At 36.5% G+C, this 16282-nt stretch overlaps 1 protein-coding gene across 3 annotated transcripts in view; it reads left to right on the plus strand.

The window, feature by feature from the left end:
• LOC129427480 (E3 ubiquitin-protein ligase TRIM62) overlaps positions 1 to 16282 on the plus strand; it is a 57718-nt gene that overhangs the window by 27835 nt on the left and 13601 nt on the right. For all 3 annotated transcript variants that reach the window (XM_055183990.2, XM_055183988.2, XM_055183991.2), the window contains exon 3: positions 3197 to 3292. In XM_055183990.2, the coding sequence (XP_055039965.1) occupies positions 3197 to 3292 (96 nt within the window). The remainder of the gene's footprint in view (positions 1 to 3196; positions 3293 to 16282) is intronic.

The following is a 16282-nucleotide window of genomic DNA, read 5'->3' on the forward strand; positions in this document are numbered from 1 at the left end:
CTTTTGCAGAGACCCACTTTCCCCAACACAAACCTCTCTTAAGACCTGCATTATTTATTCATTTTTACCTGCAAATAAAGTACATAACCACCTTGCATTGTTTTTTTTGTTTTTTTTTGAATTAATATAATCTTTACAGTCCTGGATTACAGCACTATAATATGTTTCAATCATAAAAAGGGACATTTTCATTTAGCCCAGAGGTCGGTCAAGGACATCGAATCAATCTTCAGAATAAATGAAATGGAAATTATTGCAATGATTCTTTTAAACTCTTGCATTATTAAGGAGTTAATAGAGCTATTTCCAAATCTTACACTACTGTAGTTAAATCCTCAACAATGAAGATGGGTGATTCTCACGAAAACTTAGTTTTAAAAATGTCAAGCATGAAAATGTAAAAATTGCTTAAATTTACTTTTTTTCCCACCAGACATTAAAAAACAAAGTCTGGAGTAAATGGGAACATTAATTTAAAAACTTTTACTTATCATTTAACACTTTTTGTAACATAATTAAAAAATCTCATTACCGCAACAGTCAGAAAACATCAACACTGACATATTTTCAAAATGACATGACAAACCTGAAAGAACATAATTTGGAGATTCTGCACATGCATTTAAAATCAAAGTATTATGCTTCTATTAATTAAATTAACATTTAATATGCATCTGTTGTGGTAATGATAATCAAAATGTCGTGTAAGCATTCTGACAAGACAATATGTGACCCGTCACGGAAACCAGGGACACAAGTCGGCAGCACAAGTTTCGAGAAAATGAGAAAACAAAGTTTTTTTTTCAAAATTTGCGATTTTCGTTTTATTGCAGAATCTGTTAGTTGACATCACGAAGAAGCCTCTCCATGTTTGAGATAGCAGTTTGCGTATATTTAAAAGCGTACATTTTGCGGTTAAATAGGCTTGTTTTTCCGGAGATTCTAGCGTGCAGCGGGGGGCGTCATTGTCTGTGTGTATATTTACATACTGTATAAGCTTTTGTTTTCGCCTCCGCCCCCAAAGGGAACAGCGTGACTACTAAATAAGGATAGTTCGCCCAAAAATGAAAATAATGTCATTAATGACTCACCCTTATGTCGTTCTAAACTCGGAAAACCTCCGTTCATCTTCGGAACACAGTTTAAGATGTTTTATCGTTAGATTTAGTCCGAGAGCTTTCTATCCCCTTCATTGAAAATCTATGTACGGTTTCCATGTCCAGAAATGTAATAAAACATCATCAAAGTAGTCCATGTGACATCAGTGGGTCAGTAAGATTGTGTTGATGCATCAAAAATATAGTTTGGTCCAAAAATAGCAGAATTACGACTTTATTCAGCATTGTCTTCTCTTCCGGCTCGAGCGTGAAGTCACGTGACTGTAGTGACGCGGCTGCCCTGTTCCTCAGACATGTTTGCTAAGTTTTTTTTTTTCAAACTTATAGCGTGCGTCCCCCAGACTGTAAAGCTCGGGCGCACAAAACAAAAGAAAAATAAAAGAAGCTGGGGGCCTGGGGCGGAACAAATAACAGCCAGCCGCATCGTACGTCGCACGCATCGCGGCGCCGCAGTAGGATGACGTCAAAGTACCGTGAGAGCGCTTCAAGAAATCTTACGGAGTAGTTTAATTTTGACTCGCTCTCGCGGTACTTTGACGTCATCTCTATGTCAGTTCTTGCAGCGCAGCATGAGTCCAAACACACAGAAGTTACACAGATATCGTTGTATTCTTTATATAATTGGCTACATGTTTTGTCTATCAATATTTTCCACGAAGTCATTGGCTGATGGAGGAAAGCGCGAGCGATTGGTAACATCTCTAAAGGATGTTACGTTTTCGACGGCGCTGTTTGAATGATCTATTATACTTCTTCCCTATTTTAAATACAAACTTTGAAGGCTGGTTCATGTGTTTAACGGAGTGTAAGCTCATATACCCTTACATGTTACGATTTAAATAGTCTTCAGATTGTATATTATATTGTATTACCAGACATTCATGCGAAATCTCATGTAAACAATCTATATTTCACGGATTATACGCATTTGTGGACAAAAATGGTCATTGGATAATCTGAAACAGACTGGATTCGACTTGTGATCCCCACAAAGGTAAAAAGAGTCATGTTTATTTTTGCGTGTTGTCATTTGGTCATAAAATACTACATATGATGCTAGAACATCTCAAAAAGGTTTTTACAGGGGGTATGGCTTAGCTAAATGAGATGTAAATGAGCCCTATTGTCTCCCCCAGCTGAAAAGAAGAGTCCCTTTCGTCTCGATTTTCTCGGTTTGAGTATTTCTGAGTCCCTTTATTCAAATGGCCACAACTTCTTCAAATCTTATCAGATTTCCATGTGTCACACATCGTTGGAAAGCTTAGAAACTGCACTTTCAGAATGTGAATAACTCAAAATGCCCAGATCCGACTTGTGTCCCTACTTTCCGTGACTGGTCACATATTTCAAATTAACTGTAAAAAAAATGATCTTACCTGGTAGCCATCTTGAAGTAACTGATCCATGTGCTTGGTCACTCAAAATCAAACTTTATTAAAATTCTGTATGTGTGCTTAAATTGTTCTCAAAAAGTGTTGCGGAGGATGAGAACATCAGGCATGGACACATCATTTTCCTAATTTTTCTTCATTATTATTATACATGAATATTCATTAAATATTTTTTCTGTCATCTAAAGTAGTCTAGCAAAACATCCATTCAATTTTTTTTCTTAATATTTTTGTGTTAATTTGATTAAATTACAACATAACGCATGTTCAAACACAGCCGGACACATTGCGGTAATGAGAATTTTAGCAGAAAATGAGATAAAATTTTCAATTATAAATTCTTATGTTGAAATCACACATTGTGCAAGGTAGAACACAGTATTGTGTTAATTCTGATGCTTTTTAATGTTACTATATTACACATTTTAAAGCTAAAATTATTAGTGCCGTGGTGTTTCAATGGTTTCGTGAGAATCACCCAGATAATGATCCCGTTTAAGGCTATGAAATAATGAATGGTTTTGTGTTGTGTCACACAGAATGATAGCTGTCATAGTTTGGTGTCAGTACGCAGAGGGATTGCTGGATGGCTTGGCAAACTTTACAGACTAATTACTTTAGGTTCACAAGTTGCCAAAATAATGGTCAATAAATGACATTTCCTGCTGTGTTGTGGTTTTCTTTCAGAGAGAGATGAAGGAGCAGCTGGCAACCCTACAGGACAGTGAGAAGGGTCACACAGAAGCTCTACAGCTACTACAGAGGCAGCTCACAGAAACCAAGGTAAAGTCCAATCTGAACTGGTTTACCTTTTTAACGTCACTGGTTTTATTAGGCATCAAACTGTTTTATTTATGTTTCTTTATCAAAATTTTGTAACATTTTCTGTATCCCAGAATAGCTGTTACTTTTTGCTGATGTCATCAGGGCCACATGGGTGGGGAAAAGTAATAGTCTGCTGCAGGGATGATGTATTTTCATAGGCCAACCCCAGAAGATAGGTGGACATAGATTCCCTTGCTTAAAAGCCCATTCATTTTTTCCCATAGACTTTTGGATTAACACAAAAAATAAGCTTTGTGTTTAACCAGTGGCGGCTCGTAACTCCTCATTCGAGGGGCGCTAATTCAAAATAAGTGTTCGGAGTGTGTGGTTCCCTCTTCCAAAAATGTGTCCTGCGTGTCGAGAGATCCTATGTGCATCACGTGTTTTGCCAAAATACGTACCTGCTGCACACACGTCAAAACCATTTATGATAAATGGGACGCACAGGTTCCCCACAAACACGCAAGACACTCCCTTAACATTAAACCCTGATTACGCATTAGATTATGCGAGTATCTGGCAAACGCAAGCGTGTCTTTTATCATAAACCTTTTAGACGCATCTGCAGCAGGCACTTATTTTGGCATGACACGTGATGCACACACAATCTCTCAATGCGCAGAACACATATTTTGAAAAAAGGAACCACACATGGGACAAAACTTTAACACTTACACGTGAGGTCCAACAAGTTAAACTAGGGGTGTAACGGTACGTGTATTCGAACCGGACCGTTTCGGTTCAGGGCTTTCGGCACGGTGCACACGTGCACCGAAAGCATTTTGTGTGCGCCTGTGCGGAACATAATACGTGCGTTTCCGCACGAACATATTAAGTGGCGGAAGTCTCCGCGTTCAGCGCAAGTCTTCTGTCAAACATATAACATAATTCGGACCGCAGAAAGATTTTTATTTACTTAGTTGTATATCCGTTTGATTATTGATGTAAACGTTTACGTGTCGTATCTAAAAGCGCATGTTAAACGCGTGTCAACGCGCTGCTTTGTTCTTTCAAAAGTGCGTGAGAGGATGCACGTCTTTCGTTGCTACGCATTCATGAGACGCGCTTTCTGTGACAGCGAGAATAAGGAATGCGTGATCAGATTTTTCATCTGCATATCACGTCAATCATATCATTGTCACAATGCGATCAGCTGGTCGGGACAGAGAAGAGCTGTAACCCGGGCTTACTCAGCTGTTACTCAGCTGCGGAGGGGTTCGTTACAGCTTACATTGACGACACAAGCAAAGATTAGGAGAAACATGCAAAAGATCAAAGATGGCTAGGTATGCAACTCACTAATTTCAAAATGAGTGTATAATAAGTATATCATCATGTTGCTTGCTATGCAGTTACACATAGAGCAGTAATATTATTTTTATACAGAGATGGTACATAGCCAATTCAATACTGTGAGTTAAACAATCCAAAATAAATCAAAACAGAAAATTTTTGGTGGCAAAAATGTAGGCTAATAGTTCATAAATGTATTCAGGAATTGAATTTGTTAGTTCAAGGTTTTAGTAGAAAAAGTTTAAGAGAAGGTTAAGAAAAGAGTTACCTTCTGTTATAAAATAATGTAAAAAAGAACTTTGCAGTAGTATTTTATTTATTATTTTTTCATTTTATATATATTTTATATGTTATATTTTAATAAAAAGTGTTTAAAAAAGTGTAAACAAATTGTAAAAAAAGTTTATAGTAATAAACAACCTGCAGTTTAATGTTTGCATTTCTCCCTTACTGTACCGAAAATGAACCGAACCGTGGCTTTAAAACCGGGGTTCGCACCGAACCGTGATTTTTGCGTACCGTTACACCCCTAAGTTAAACACAATGTTTATGAATTTTGAAGTGTAAATGTGTTTATTAGAAATAGGTGAATATCCCTAGGTGAATTTTGACTTCATAATTATACAAGTTTTTTTCAACTGTAAAGACAATCTTGAGAATGAAAATATAAGTACTTTATTTGTTTTAATTTGCTCATTCCAACTTACAAATGATAACACAAATCTTATGTAGGGCCAATTTATTCTCAAATTCTGTTTTTCATTTTTCTGCATTCTGCCTTTAATGATTAAATTTAATTTCAGTTATCAAAAAACATATCTTATGAACTAAAAACATTTAAATGATTACAATTTAACAACAATGTATTGTTTTATTTAAAATGACATATAGGCCGATGTATTTTGGCTGATACAGTGACCACAATGTACTAAAACAATGCATCTGACAAGCAACCAAATGTTTATTTGAGGAGTTTGGTTTCAAAACGCAATAAATCCATTTTGACTAATTTCGGTAAAAACGTGTTTTCTATACCAAGAAAGATGAAAACTACTATTTTCTGTTACAAACGTTCACATAGCATCTTTAGGTTATAAAAACATAAAAAATTAAAATCCATAATTTGATTTTCAAAGATTTATTATAAAAACAGATTATTTTTTCCACAAAATGCAATAAATCCATGACAGTTTTTTATTTCAAAATGCTATAAATCTATTAAATTAATGTATAAATGTGCATTCATCTTTACCATTTTGTATTTATTTAGTTGACTAGTGGTATACAATGATTAAAAAATAAACATTAATGGCATTAACCAAAACACTTACTTTGTCATATTAAGAACACATTGCTGCGGTTATACTTGACGTCGTCTCTTTACATTTTTCACAGCGATCAGCTGTAAAATGTTTTGGTTCTGCTCGATTTTCGTTGACTTTGAGTAAAATAATGTAAAGTTTTCATAAGATCCTCTGGGATCAATGTTTTAGCATGAGAAGCTTGATGCTGTCGGGAGAAAAATTATTAGATGTTGATGGCTTACGTTTCTTTCCCGTCACAGAAAACCATCACAGGTTTAGTGATGCAATTAAAGTATAATTTTGTTTTGTTTGTTGATCACGAAGTACAAAGTAGATGAGGAAAACTAGGACTCTGTGTACTCAGCGCGCCGCCATTGTTTGTTAACATTGCGTGATTGGTGGGCTGTAATATCAGGAATGGATTTATTGCGTTCTGTAAAAAAGGAGGAGTGCCGTTTGTCGTATTTTGGGAAAAAAGGGAGAAAAGATGACAGAATATCACGGCGGGTATTGGATTTTGCGTAAAATTAAGAATTTACTTTTAACTACTGACCTGATATAATACTGATTTTGGCAATTACTCATTTTTTTCAAAAATGGTGTTTATCGCGTTTTGGAACCAAACTCTTCATTTAGTTGATTTTTTTGGGAAGTAACTTAATATTGTAATGCATTACTTTTAAAATAACTTTCGCCAACACTGTTTATATATATAAATAATTACACACAGCACACTCATATATTATGCAAAAAAGCACTTTTATTTTGTATGCGATTAGTCTTTGCCCAACACTAGATTTAACATAAACACTGCACAGTCCTCACTGTATGAATCTTCACATGGTCTGAGGAGCATGTACGAGCTATACACTGGTAAATAGATGTGAAGAGCATTGCTTTGCGTTGTGTGCATGAAGAAAGTATACTGTACCTTTAGGGTGTACTCACACTATCCAAACCAAACCGCGCCCGGGATTGGTTAATCACGCCACGGCCGGGTTGCAGAGGTGGGCCGGAGCGTGGTTCACTTGGGCTCAGGCGCGGAAGGCTGTGGTGTGAGCGCATTCGCGCCTGAGCGCGATTCAAAAGGTGAAGACGTCAGTTGCGCGACCACTCACCTTCATCTGCCTCCGTAAAAACCTTTTGATGCGTGCAGCGGGGTTACGTGAATATCCGAGCTGCACACGTGACAGATCAACTAAGCAATATGATGACACGTGAGAGGGCTGTCTGTAATCGCGCACCAAACGACTCCGAATAAAAAACACAGACTTATCATTACAGTGGGTTCCAGTGCTTAGAGAGAGCTTTACTTCCTGCTATTTTTCAAACCAATCGCATCTTAATGACGAAAGCACGCCGAGACTCGGATCGATAAAAGTACAGTGTGAGTGCGTGCATCTGGGGGAGTAGGGAGGGGTGACAATCGCGTTGGTTTGGTTCGGATAATGTGAGTGCGCCCTTAGTCTTCTTTCTCGAAACCTTTGACGAAACCTGCTTGGGCTTTGATAAAGCAACGCTTGTCATTGTTTGCAGTGCATGATGAAAAACAGATGTACTTTTCTTTATTTCCAACATAACACAATAAGAAAATGTTTCTGTGCATTTCTGTCATTTGCTGATTAATGAAACAAAAAATTTAATTTGAAAATGAATTATAATGGCTACAAAATTTGTCAAATTCCATGACATTCCGTGTTGTACAGTAAATTCCGTTTCTATGCTTGGATTCTGTTTGCGTTCTCCGTATCACGGAAATTATAGGGCCTTATGGCTTGTTGTGTAGTGGCGTGTTGTTTCTTATCTAAGCAATTGGATTTATGAAGAGGGTTGTCTTTAAATAATGTCACACTCCCTTGTAATCAGCTTTACGCTATTAATTATAGCTGTGTTTAGTGCAGTTTTCATTTTATTGGGTTCAAAGGATCAATTTTAGATTAATGGGCGAATGGTGATTTGATAGGCAGACATCCAAACGGTTTGCAGACTCGTTACAAATCACCATGGCTTAATATTAAAACGGCATGTGCGCTTCATCTCTGATGGGACTCTATTAAGGCAGACCTGGAATCAGGCCGTGTGAAAATTGAAATGCAGCTGACAAACGGCTCAGACTGCCCAACGGGGCCATTACAGATTCATGGCAACTCTTTCACTCTGTCCCCTGCTTATTTCTTTCTCTCTCTATCTAGCTTGGTCTCTTTTCAGTTGTCATTGAAATTCCAGTAAGCAAATTGGTTTATTGAGCAGCTCTTTAATCTTAACACCTTGTTTTAATCAGGGGAGAGTGACACTAAAGTCAATAGCACAGCTTTATCTCCAGCATCCTTATGCATGTTTGGGATATTAGACTTTGGGATTGGAAGTGTTTCCTGTCACTGTGAGCCTATTATTTGTCATTAGTTAGTGCTTTGAAACAAATTATATAGTCATTTTATAGTGTTACGCTTAAATGTATATGAATGCATAAGTGTAAATATATAAAGAGTTTAGATGCAAAACCCTCCAAGTGCATCTGACATGTTTAAATTTATTTTTAGACTTAAAAAATCAAACGTATTCATAAATGAGACTTATGTTTAGGTTCAGTTATTTTACTTTAATGGCAATGAAAAGGTTATAAGTCAGTAACTAAAATGCCGCCTTTTCACTTTGTGAATGTCACTTTAGTCATTTCATTGGTATTTACAAATTTGACTGTTTTTTGCTGCAAAGCCCTCTAAGTGCATGCAAGCATTTTGAAGCGAAAGTATTTGATAAACGTATATTACATGCCAAGAGTATAGGGTTGATATCATTATCTCTTTTTTTTTGACAGATATCCCATTTGGCAACTTTCGCGTCTAAGCTCCTCATATGTTTTATTGTTTGAAGTTTTTTTTTATTTACTCACATTTTACCTTTTTGCGGTTCACTTAAGTTGTCCTGTAGGATGACTGCCTAATTTTAAAAGCATTAATGAGGTTATAATGCATCATAATTGTATAAAAGATTTATAAAATACATTTTGTTTTGGATAATGTAACAAGTAACACTGAGGGACACCACCATGTCATGACAGCTTTGACCTAAAAACAGCTTTTCCATTGCAGAAGCAAGTCAGTTAAACTTTAGACTTGGATTCCAGTGATTTCATTGCACACCATGGTTTCGTCTCATTGATCTAATGGCCGTGTTTATCTAGAAAGCTGATTAAACTTTGGGTATCTTTCAGTTCATTTCCCGGCTGCAACGACCATCATTTTTTCACGGGGAACGTAGATGTTGACATTGACCAGCCAATCGTATCCTGTCTGACTTTATTGATGCAGTGCCTTTAGATGCTTACGGAGAGCCAAGCGTTTGACATTGACATTCAGAGCCATCGATGTGAAATGCCTCATGCACCCCACAGCTACCAGCAGAGATAAGGGGGCAGACAGTTATTTCAGATTCACCGTCTCAAAAGAGCTGTCACAACGCGACCTTTCGTGAAGCAGATTTATTGAGTAAACTGAATACAGCAATGAAGCAGGCTCACCTTTAACTCAAAAATGCCAATAGAGTCGACTTGCTTTTGACTTTTGCAGACCTGGCAAACTTTTTATAATATAAATTCAATTTCCTGATTGATGTTAAAGTTATTTTCTCAAAGTATTATAATTTCTTTTACTAATTCTTATGCTCCTTATTGGTCCAAGTCATTTGTAAGTATTAAACTTTTTCTTTGGCTTTAAGCAATCTGAATTTTTATCTGGTGGGTAAACAAGCAGATAAATCCCACAGATGTAGAGGCCATTTACAATTTCATAATGGAAAAGTTTTTTATTGTTCTTATGTCTTTGCCTTGAGAAGCTACTTTAAAGGCACTATATAAAATAAAGTTAGTATTTTTATGTGGTTTGTTTGTTTACACGACAATAGCATTTTGTGGTTCTGAAAATGCAAAATTATAAGACTGGTTACAAGTTTTTAAAATGATGCCTTGTCGTTTTTGTGTAAAGAACGTAAATGTGAATCTATGATAAAGGTGATTGTCATGTTCAATTCAGTCTATAGACGGTTTCAGCAGTAACAACATAAACACGCGGCTTTCGTGGTCATCACGTAACTTCCGGTAAACTCTGGTAAGAATAAATAACACATATTTTTTTAAGTAGTTTATTTATATAACAAGCAAAATAAACAACACGTAGATTTAGGGCTGCACGATTCGGAGAAAAAATCTAATTGCGATTTTTCTGATCAAAATTGCGATTTAAAGTGCGATTCATTAGTGTATATCGTCGCTGTCCGATGAAACTCACGTATGTTCATTTTGCCGATTTTGAGATTTTTTGACAGATTGAATGTCCAGGTTCATTTCCATATACAGTATGCGTCACATACCTAAATAGCCAATGAAAACTTGTGAAATCATGTCATCTGATTTTCACGTACCCGTTTGGTGTCAAGCTGTCAATCACGCCGCATATTTTCCGCCTGTGAAGCATCTCGCCGGTCTCTTAAAGTTTCATCGAACCTCAGCACTGGATATAGCCGAATAAACATGACAATGACTTTCCTTCGAGGTAAACGTTTCCCCCGGACGCCAGACTAACATCTATGAGTTACTTAATTACGGTAGGACTGTGCAAACAAAGTATCTGTCTAGCATTGGTGATATTTACGCTGGGGATGTCCCCACCACTTTTTGAAAGCATTTGGTTAAAATGTTCTGAAAAATCAAGCGATGCTTAAGACTGGTTTTGTGGTCTAGTGTCACATATGTTGTGTTGTATGCTTACGGTGTGTTTTCTTGTACATATGTAATGAAATTCATTGTAATCATTTATTAAACGCGCTGCTGTTTTCTACGGTATGGTGCTTTGGCATTGTTCGGTTGAGCTGGTGTTGCAGGGACTGTTACATGTGTGATGTGTGCATTCGACATTGTTGAGGTTTTATAAATTTATGCTGAGTATTTTCTTGTTGTTGACTGGCCTACGCTATGCCCATTTTTGATGCGCGTTATTCAATATTTTTCCCGTCCTGCAGTAATGTTTTTATAAGATCTTTTGTCCCCACCACTTTTCAACACAAACTGACGCCCCTGTTGTGTAGCATTACCATGTCAGTGTATTGATTCATTGTCCCTTAATGGTTTGCAAGAGACATTTAATACACTTATAATTAATATTAAATAAAGTAAGCGTATTTAACCAAGACGTAGGCTATTTAATTAACTGAGCGTATTCATCTGTCAATACGAAACGCGACTTGGCCATTCTAATTAATGATCGGAAGAACGCGTATCGATCAAAGTTACTGTAAAATATGCACGCATGTCCATTTAAACTCAATTTTGGTCAAATGTGGATTATATCATGACACTGGCAAGAATATGGTTACATGTAAATATGCCGTACCAAGTATGACAACGCTACATTCAACTGCTTTTGATATACGGTGTTTTTTTCACTTTCTGAAAAGTTACCGTTTTGGACATACGTGAGTTTCATCAGGCAGCGACGATATAATAAAAGAGCTACATCCAGGTTTGTTGTGGTGGTTTTAATAGCACCAAAGAAAGATGCTGTGCTACTGTTTATTTAAAACCTCTTAAACATTGTGCCAAGTTGTCTGCAGGACTTTGCTCTTCTGCAGACAAACTTTTTTTTTAAATCTAAGAACATAAAAAAATACAGTTTTATTTAAAATAACATATAGGCCAATGTATTTTGGCTGTCACTTCAACAATGCTTCTGACAAGCAAATGTTTAGTTTTTTCTTTTAATCATAAGACTATATTCATCTTGTTTTACTTTTCAAGCATCTGTAATAAATGTAAATATATTAGTTATTAGAATCTATGATTTAACATAAGCAAAAAATACAAATAAAACACTGCACAGTCCTCACTGTAGGATTTTAAATGTGGAGCTGCAGAAGCTTGTTCAGTTAAGAGTAAGGAGTGATTTTAGTTTTTGGTGTGTAATAAACATTTCTGACACAGAAAGCACAAGGTTACTGTCACTTTAAGACACAAGACTCTGCTTCAATATACTGATAAACATCCAGCTGTTTATGTTCACTTAGACAAGAAAGAAAACTTAAGTTTAGTGATCACGCGTGTGCTGACTGCTCTCTGTGTGCGCGCTTCATGAACCCTCGTGCCTGTAAATATTCAAAGCGGCGCAGATGTGCGCGTGCAAGAAAGTATAATGTACCTCTTTCGTCTGCTGTGTTCCGGGCTTTAATGAAACCTGCTTATAGTCTGATGAGGCGTTTGTCATTGTTTGTGATGCATGATGAGAAACGGACGTATATACACCTTTCTTTAAGTCCAACATTACACAAAAGGGAAATGTTTTCACGCATTTCTGTCCTTTCATTTGCCGGTTTATGAGTTATAATGGGTTTTTAAAATGACTGAATCCAAAATCTGCCAACTTCATGACATTCCGCGTTGTGCAGTTAATTCCATTTGTATGCATTTCGCGATTCTGTCCGTGTTTTCCGCATCGCGGAAATCATATGGCCGTACACTTTGTTGAGGAGTTGAACTGCTGCTCGCTCATGTTTTCCAAATGACGTGTAGTCAGCACCTCAGTGTTAATGCACTCTATTGGTTTAAACTGCATCAAACGTCAAATGCGCATGAAGCGAACTGTCAAAAACTGCGTACTAGATGATTGTTATATTTGATAGTTTTGAATCGAAATAATTGCAGCTCTTGCGATTCGAAAATCGCATCCATTCACATCGCGATTTCGGTTTAAAAACGATTAATCGTGCAGCCCTACGTAGATTACATAGGAACCCAAAACATTTGTTATTTTCGACGAGGTGTTTGTTTAAGAGTTCAGTTTCAGCAACTAGTCAGACCATTAAACAAACAGGAAGTAAAGTTCGGACCAGACACTTATCACGACATCGCACATGTGCTCGATGAAAGTCTATAGGCATGCGCTAGTATAACCAAAACAACAATGGCAACCTACAGGACTGTGTTTGTGCTGCTCAAGATATTGAGTTTATTAACGCTGCTTAACAAATTTTACAAAATGTTGGCGCATTTTTTAATCCTACCTCATTGCCCATCTAAACAAAATTGCTCAATGGTTTTGGTGTCTTGATTTGTTTTATTTTACCGCTCTGTAGAAGAATGTGTATGTGTGGAGGCATGTAGTGTTTCTTTAAGTAACCTCACCTGCATCTACTGGCCTGGCACGCATTATACAGTGTTTTTAGTCATCTTCGTGGAAATGTGTAAAGGCAGATCTTTTAGCAGTTTGCCTACATCTATTTCACGAAATGAGTCATTTTATTGTACGATAACAAAATATTTCACTGTATGGAGAGCGAGAGAAAGAGACTTGCGGTGGAATGACTGGCGTTCCTTTGTTATGTGTGGATTATTTCAAGTTTTTCTTTGAAATAGTCAGGCTAAAACTCATGAGTGCAGATTTAGCCACGCCCACTTACATTTTGTGGTATAACCAGAATAAAAAATAGTTTCGGTTGACATTTTATTTCACGGTAACTATATAAACCGCCCAGCCCTATTGAGTGTAGTGAGTTTTTTTGTTGGAAGTCAAAATGTCTCTGTTTTTTACTACATTGTTGTCGTGCGCACACAGCCTTATATTGAAGGGCCATTGGCCAGGAGGGAGCATTGTTTGTCTGTCATGTTTACCTTGAGTAAATTTGTGGTACCCTTGCCGCTAGAATGCTCTAGATTCATCTCAGTGATTGGCCTGTAGACAGACCCTCTCATCTAAAGTACCGATGTCAAATCTGAATGGAAGACCTCAAGGAGAGATGCGCCTGATTAGCAGACGTTATAGTGAGCAGACTGCTGGAAGGCCGAGACGTGAGACTCATGGGACGTGTTTACCGGCTTTAAATAGACTTTATCCTAGACAGCACGGCCCGTGGGGAGAGCAGTTTTAAGAGACCAACATCATTTCAACTTCGCTTAGTTGTGAAAATCCATCAGTCGCCACCAGGTGGGCTGACTCAGCCTATGCAAATGAAATCAGTCCTCCTACTGCAAAAAGACATGATCTTAATACGATTTCATCTTGCCAGTGACTAGGAAATCACATTTCCCTCAGGAACGACGGAAATAGAGCAAGTCCTTATTTGATTTGTTAATATGCTCGCTCTTACACTGAAGATATTTTTACCAGGGGCGTGAAACTCCTAGTTTTTTGTTTGTATGGATGGCCATCAGTCAAGCAACTTCTCTCCTCCTGCAATTTGACGTTGATGTTTCACATATTTGATGTGTCAACTGCATCTGATTGAATAACATCTTTGATCAACATTTTATCTCTCTTTGACTTTTTCTTCTTTTCGGTCGTTGAACAGATTTATTAGCTAGTTTCTCAATACTTCTTTTTGTTCCCTCTTGACTCTTGTTTTTCATAGCGCTCATCTGCCCATCTACATGTTCAATTGTAGCGCTCATCTTCCCGTCTGCATGTACAATCGTGTCCTTTTTATAAAGTCTATCCTACGCTCACCCCAAAGTGTGATGGAGGGGCGACCTAATGTCATTTTCAATGACTGTTACAGTGTTCATGTCAACATCGCTGCATCTCCAGTGATGTGTTGTTTTCAGTTTGTTTTCAGACATTAATAGCTGATACATTTAAAATTAAAATAAATATTATTTTTGTGCTTTTAAACCAGAAGATAATAATTATTAAACATTTAATAATTCCAGATGTATTTGGTTTAAAGGAAAACACCACTGTTTTTCAATATTTTACCATGTTCTTACCTCAACTTAGACAAATTAATACATCCCTATCTTTTTTCAATGCATGCACTTAATCTTTGCACAGCACGTCGTGAATATGTTAGCATTTAGCCTAGCCCCATTCATTCCTTAGGATCCAAACAGGGATGAATTTAGAAGCCACCAAACACTTCCATGTTTTCACTATTTAAAGACTGTTACATGAGTAGTTACACGAGTAAGTATGGTGACACAAAATAAAATGTAGAGATTTTTTAAGCGTATACAAATTTTGAACTATATTGTATGGCGGAAGAGCACTTATTTTGCAGCACTTTGACCTTGGGCGCAGTAATATTGATGGAAGTTTGAGCGAGAGGGGGAGTAGTCAGGAGTGATGATGTTACTGCGCGCTGAGGTCAAAGTGCTGCAAACTAAGTGCTCTTTCGCAATACAATATAGTTCTCCTTTTTTTGCTTAAAAAATCCCACGTTTTATTTTGTGCGCCATACTTGTCTAATGTCTTTAAATCTTTAGGTCTTTAAATAGGGAAAACATGGAAGTGTTTGGTGGCTTCTAAATTCATCCCTGTTTGGATCCTAAGGAATAAATGGGGCTAGGCTAAATGCTAACACATTCACGACGCACTGTACACAGATTAAGTGCAGGCATTGAAAAAAGATAGGGATGTATTCATTTGTCTAAATTGTGGTAATAACATAGTAAAATATTGAAAAACGGTGGTGTTTTCCTTCAACACCATATGTGTCAGCCATCTGAAATTATGTTGCCATAAATAGACAAAAATAGATATAAATATCATGTAATATAACCTCAATGTTTTAAAAAAGCTTTTACACTGCAAATAATGACTTTCTTAATTATTATTTTTGTCTTGTTTTACAGTACAAATATCTAAAATATTTTAAATTGAGATGCATTTTCTTGATGAACAATATGACATAAGAAGTCTATTGTCTATTTTATAGACAAAAAAATGAACATTTAAGTGAATTTGTGCTTAAAACAAGCTAAAAAAATCTAAAATAATTTTCTTACCCCCTTGGCAGATTTTTTGCTAGTTTTGAGCACAAATTCACTTACATTTTATGTTGAAACCTAAAAAAAAAACACTAAACGTATTTTTTGTATTTCACTCATTAAGAAAATACATCTTAATTTAAGAATGTTTAGATATTTGTACTGAAAACAAGACAACATTTCAGAAAATATTATTCTTTAAATATAAAAACATACTTCAACTTCAAACAACTTTATTTATCAACAAGACAAGACAACACTTAATTAAGCATACACACAAACAGAGAAACACTGTCAGTGACATAATTTTGCATAGAAGGGAATAAAAAACAAAACAACAAGCTACAAATACAGCGGCCACAATACTGACTAAGCAGCAACCAATGCTCAAGATCATAATACTAAATAGACAATAGTACAATAAATACTAAATAAATAGTAATACAAGGTTTGGGATGGCTGGCACCCAGTCGTCGCTGTCCAGAGTATATCTATATATACATATAACATATACATACACATCCATATATACAAAAAATAATAATAATAAGGAATCAGTATTTAAAAATCTAATAGCAGAAGCAATAAAAGAATTTGTGTATC

The sequence above is a fragment of the Misgurnus anguillicaudatus genome, chromosome 14, assembly GCF_027580225.2.
Source record: "Misgurnus anguillicaudatus chromosome 14, ASM2758022v2, whole genome shotgun sequence".
Lineage (NCBI taxonomy): Eukaryota > Metazoa > Chordata > Actinopteri > Cypriniformes > Cobitidae > Misgurnus > Misgurnus anguillicaudatus.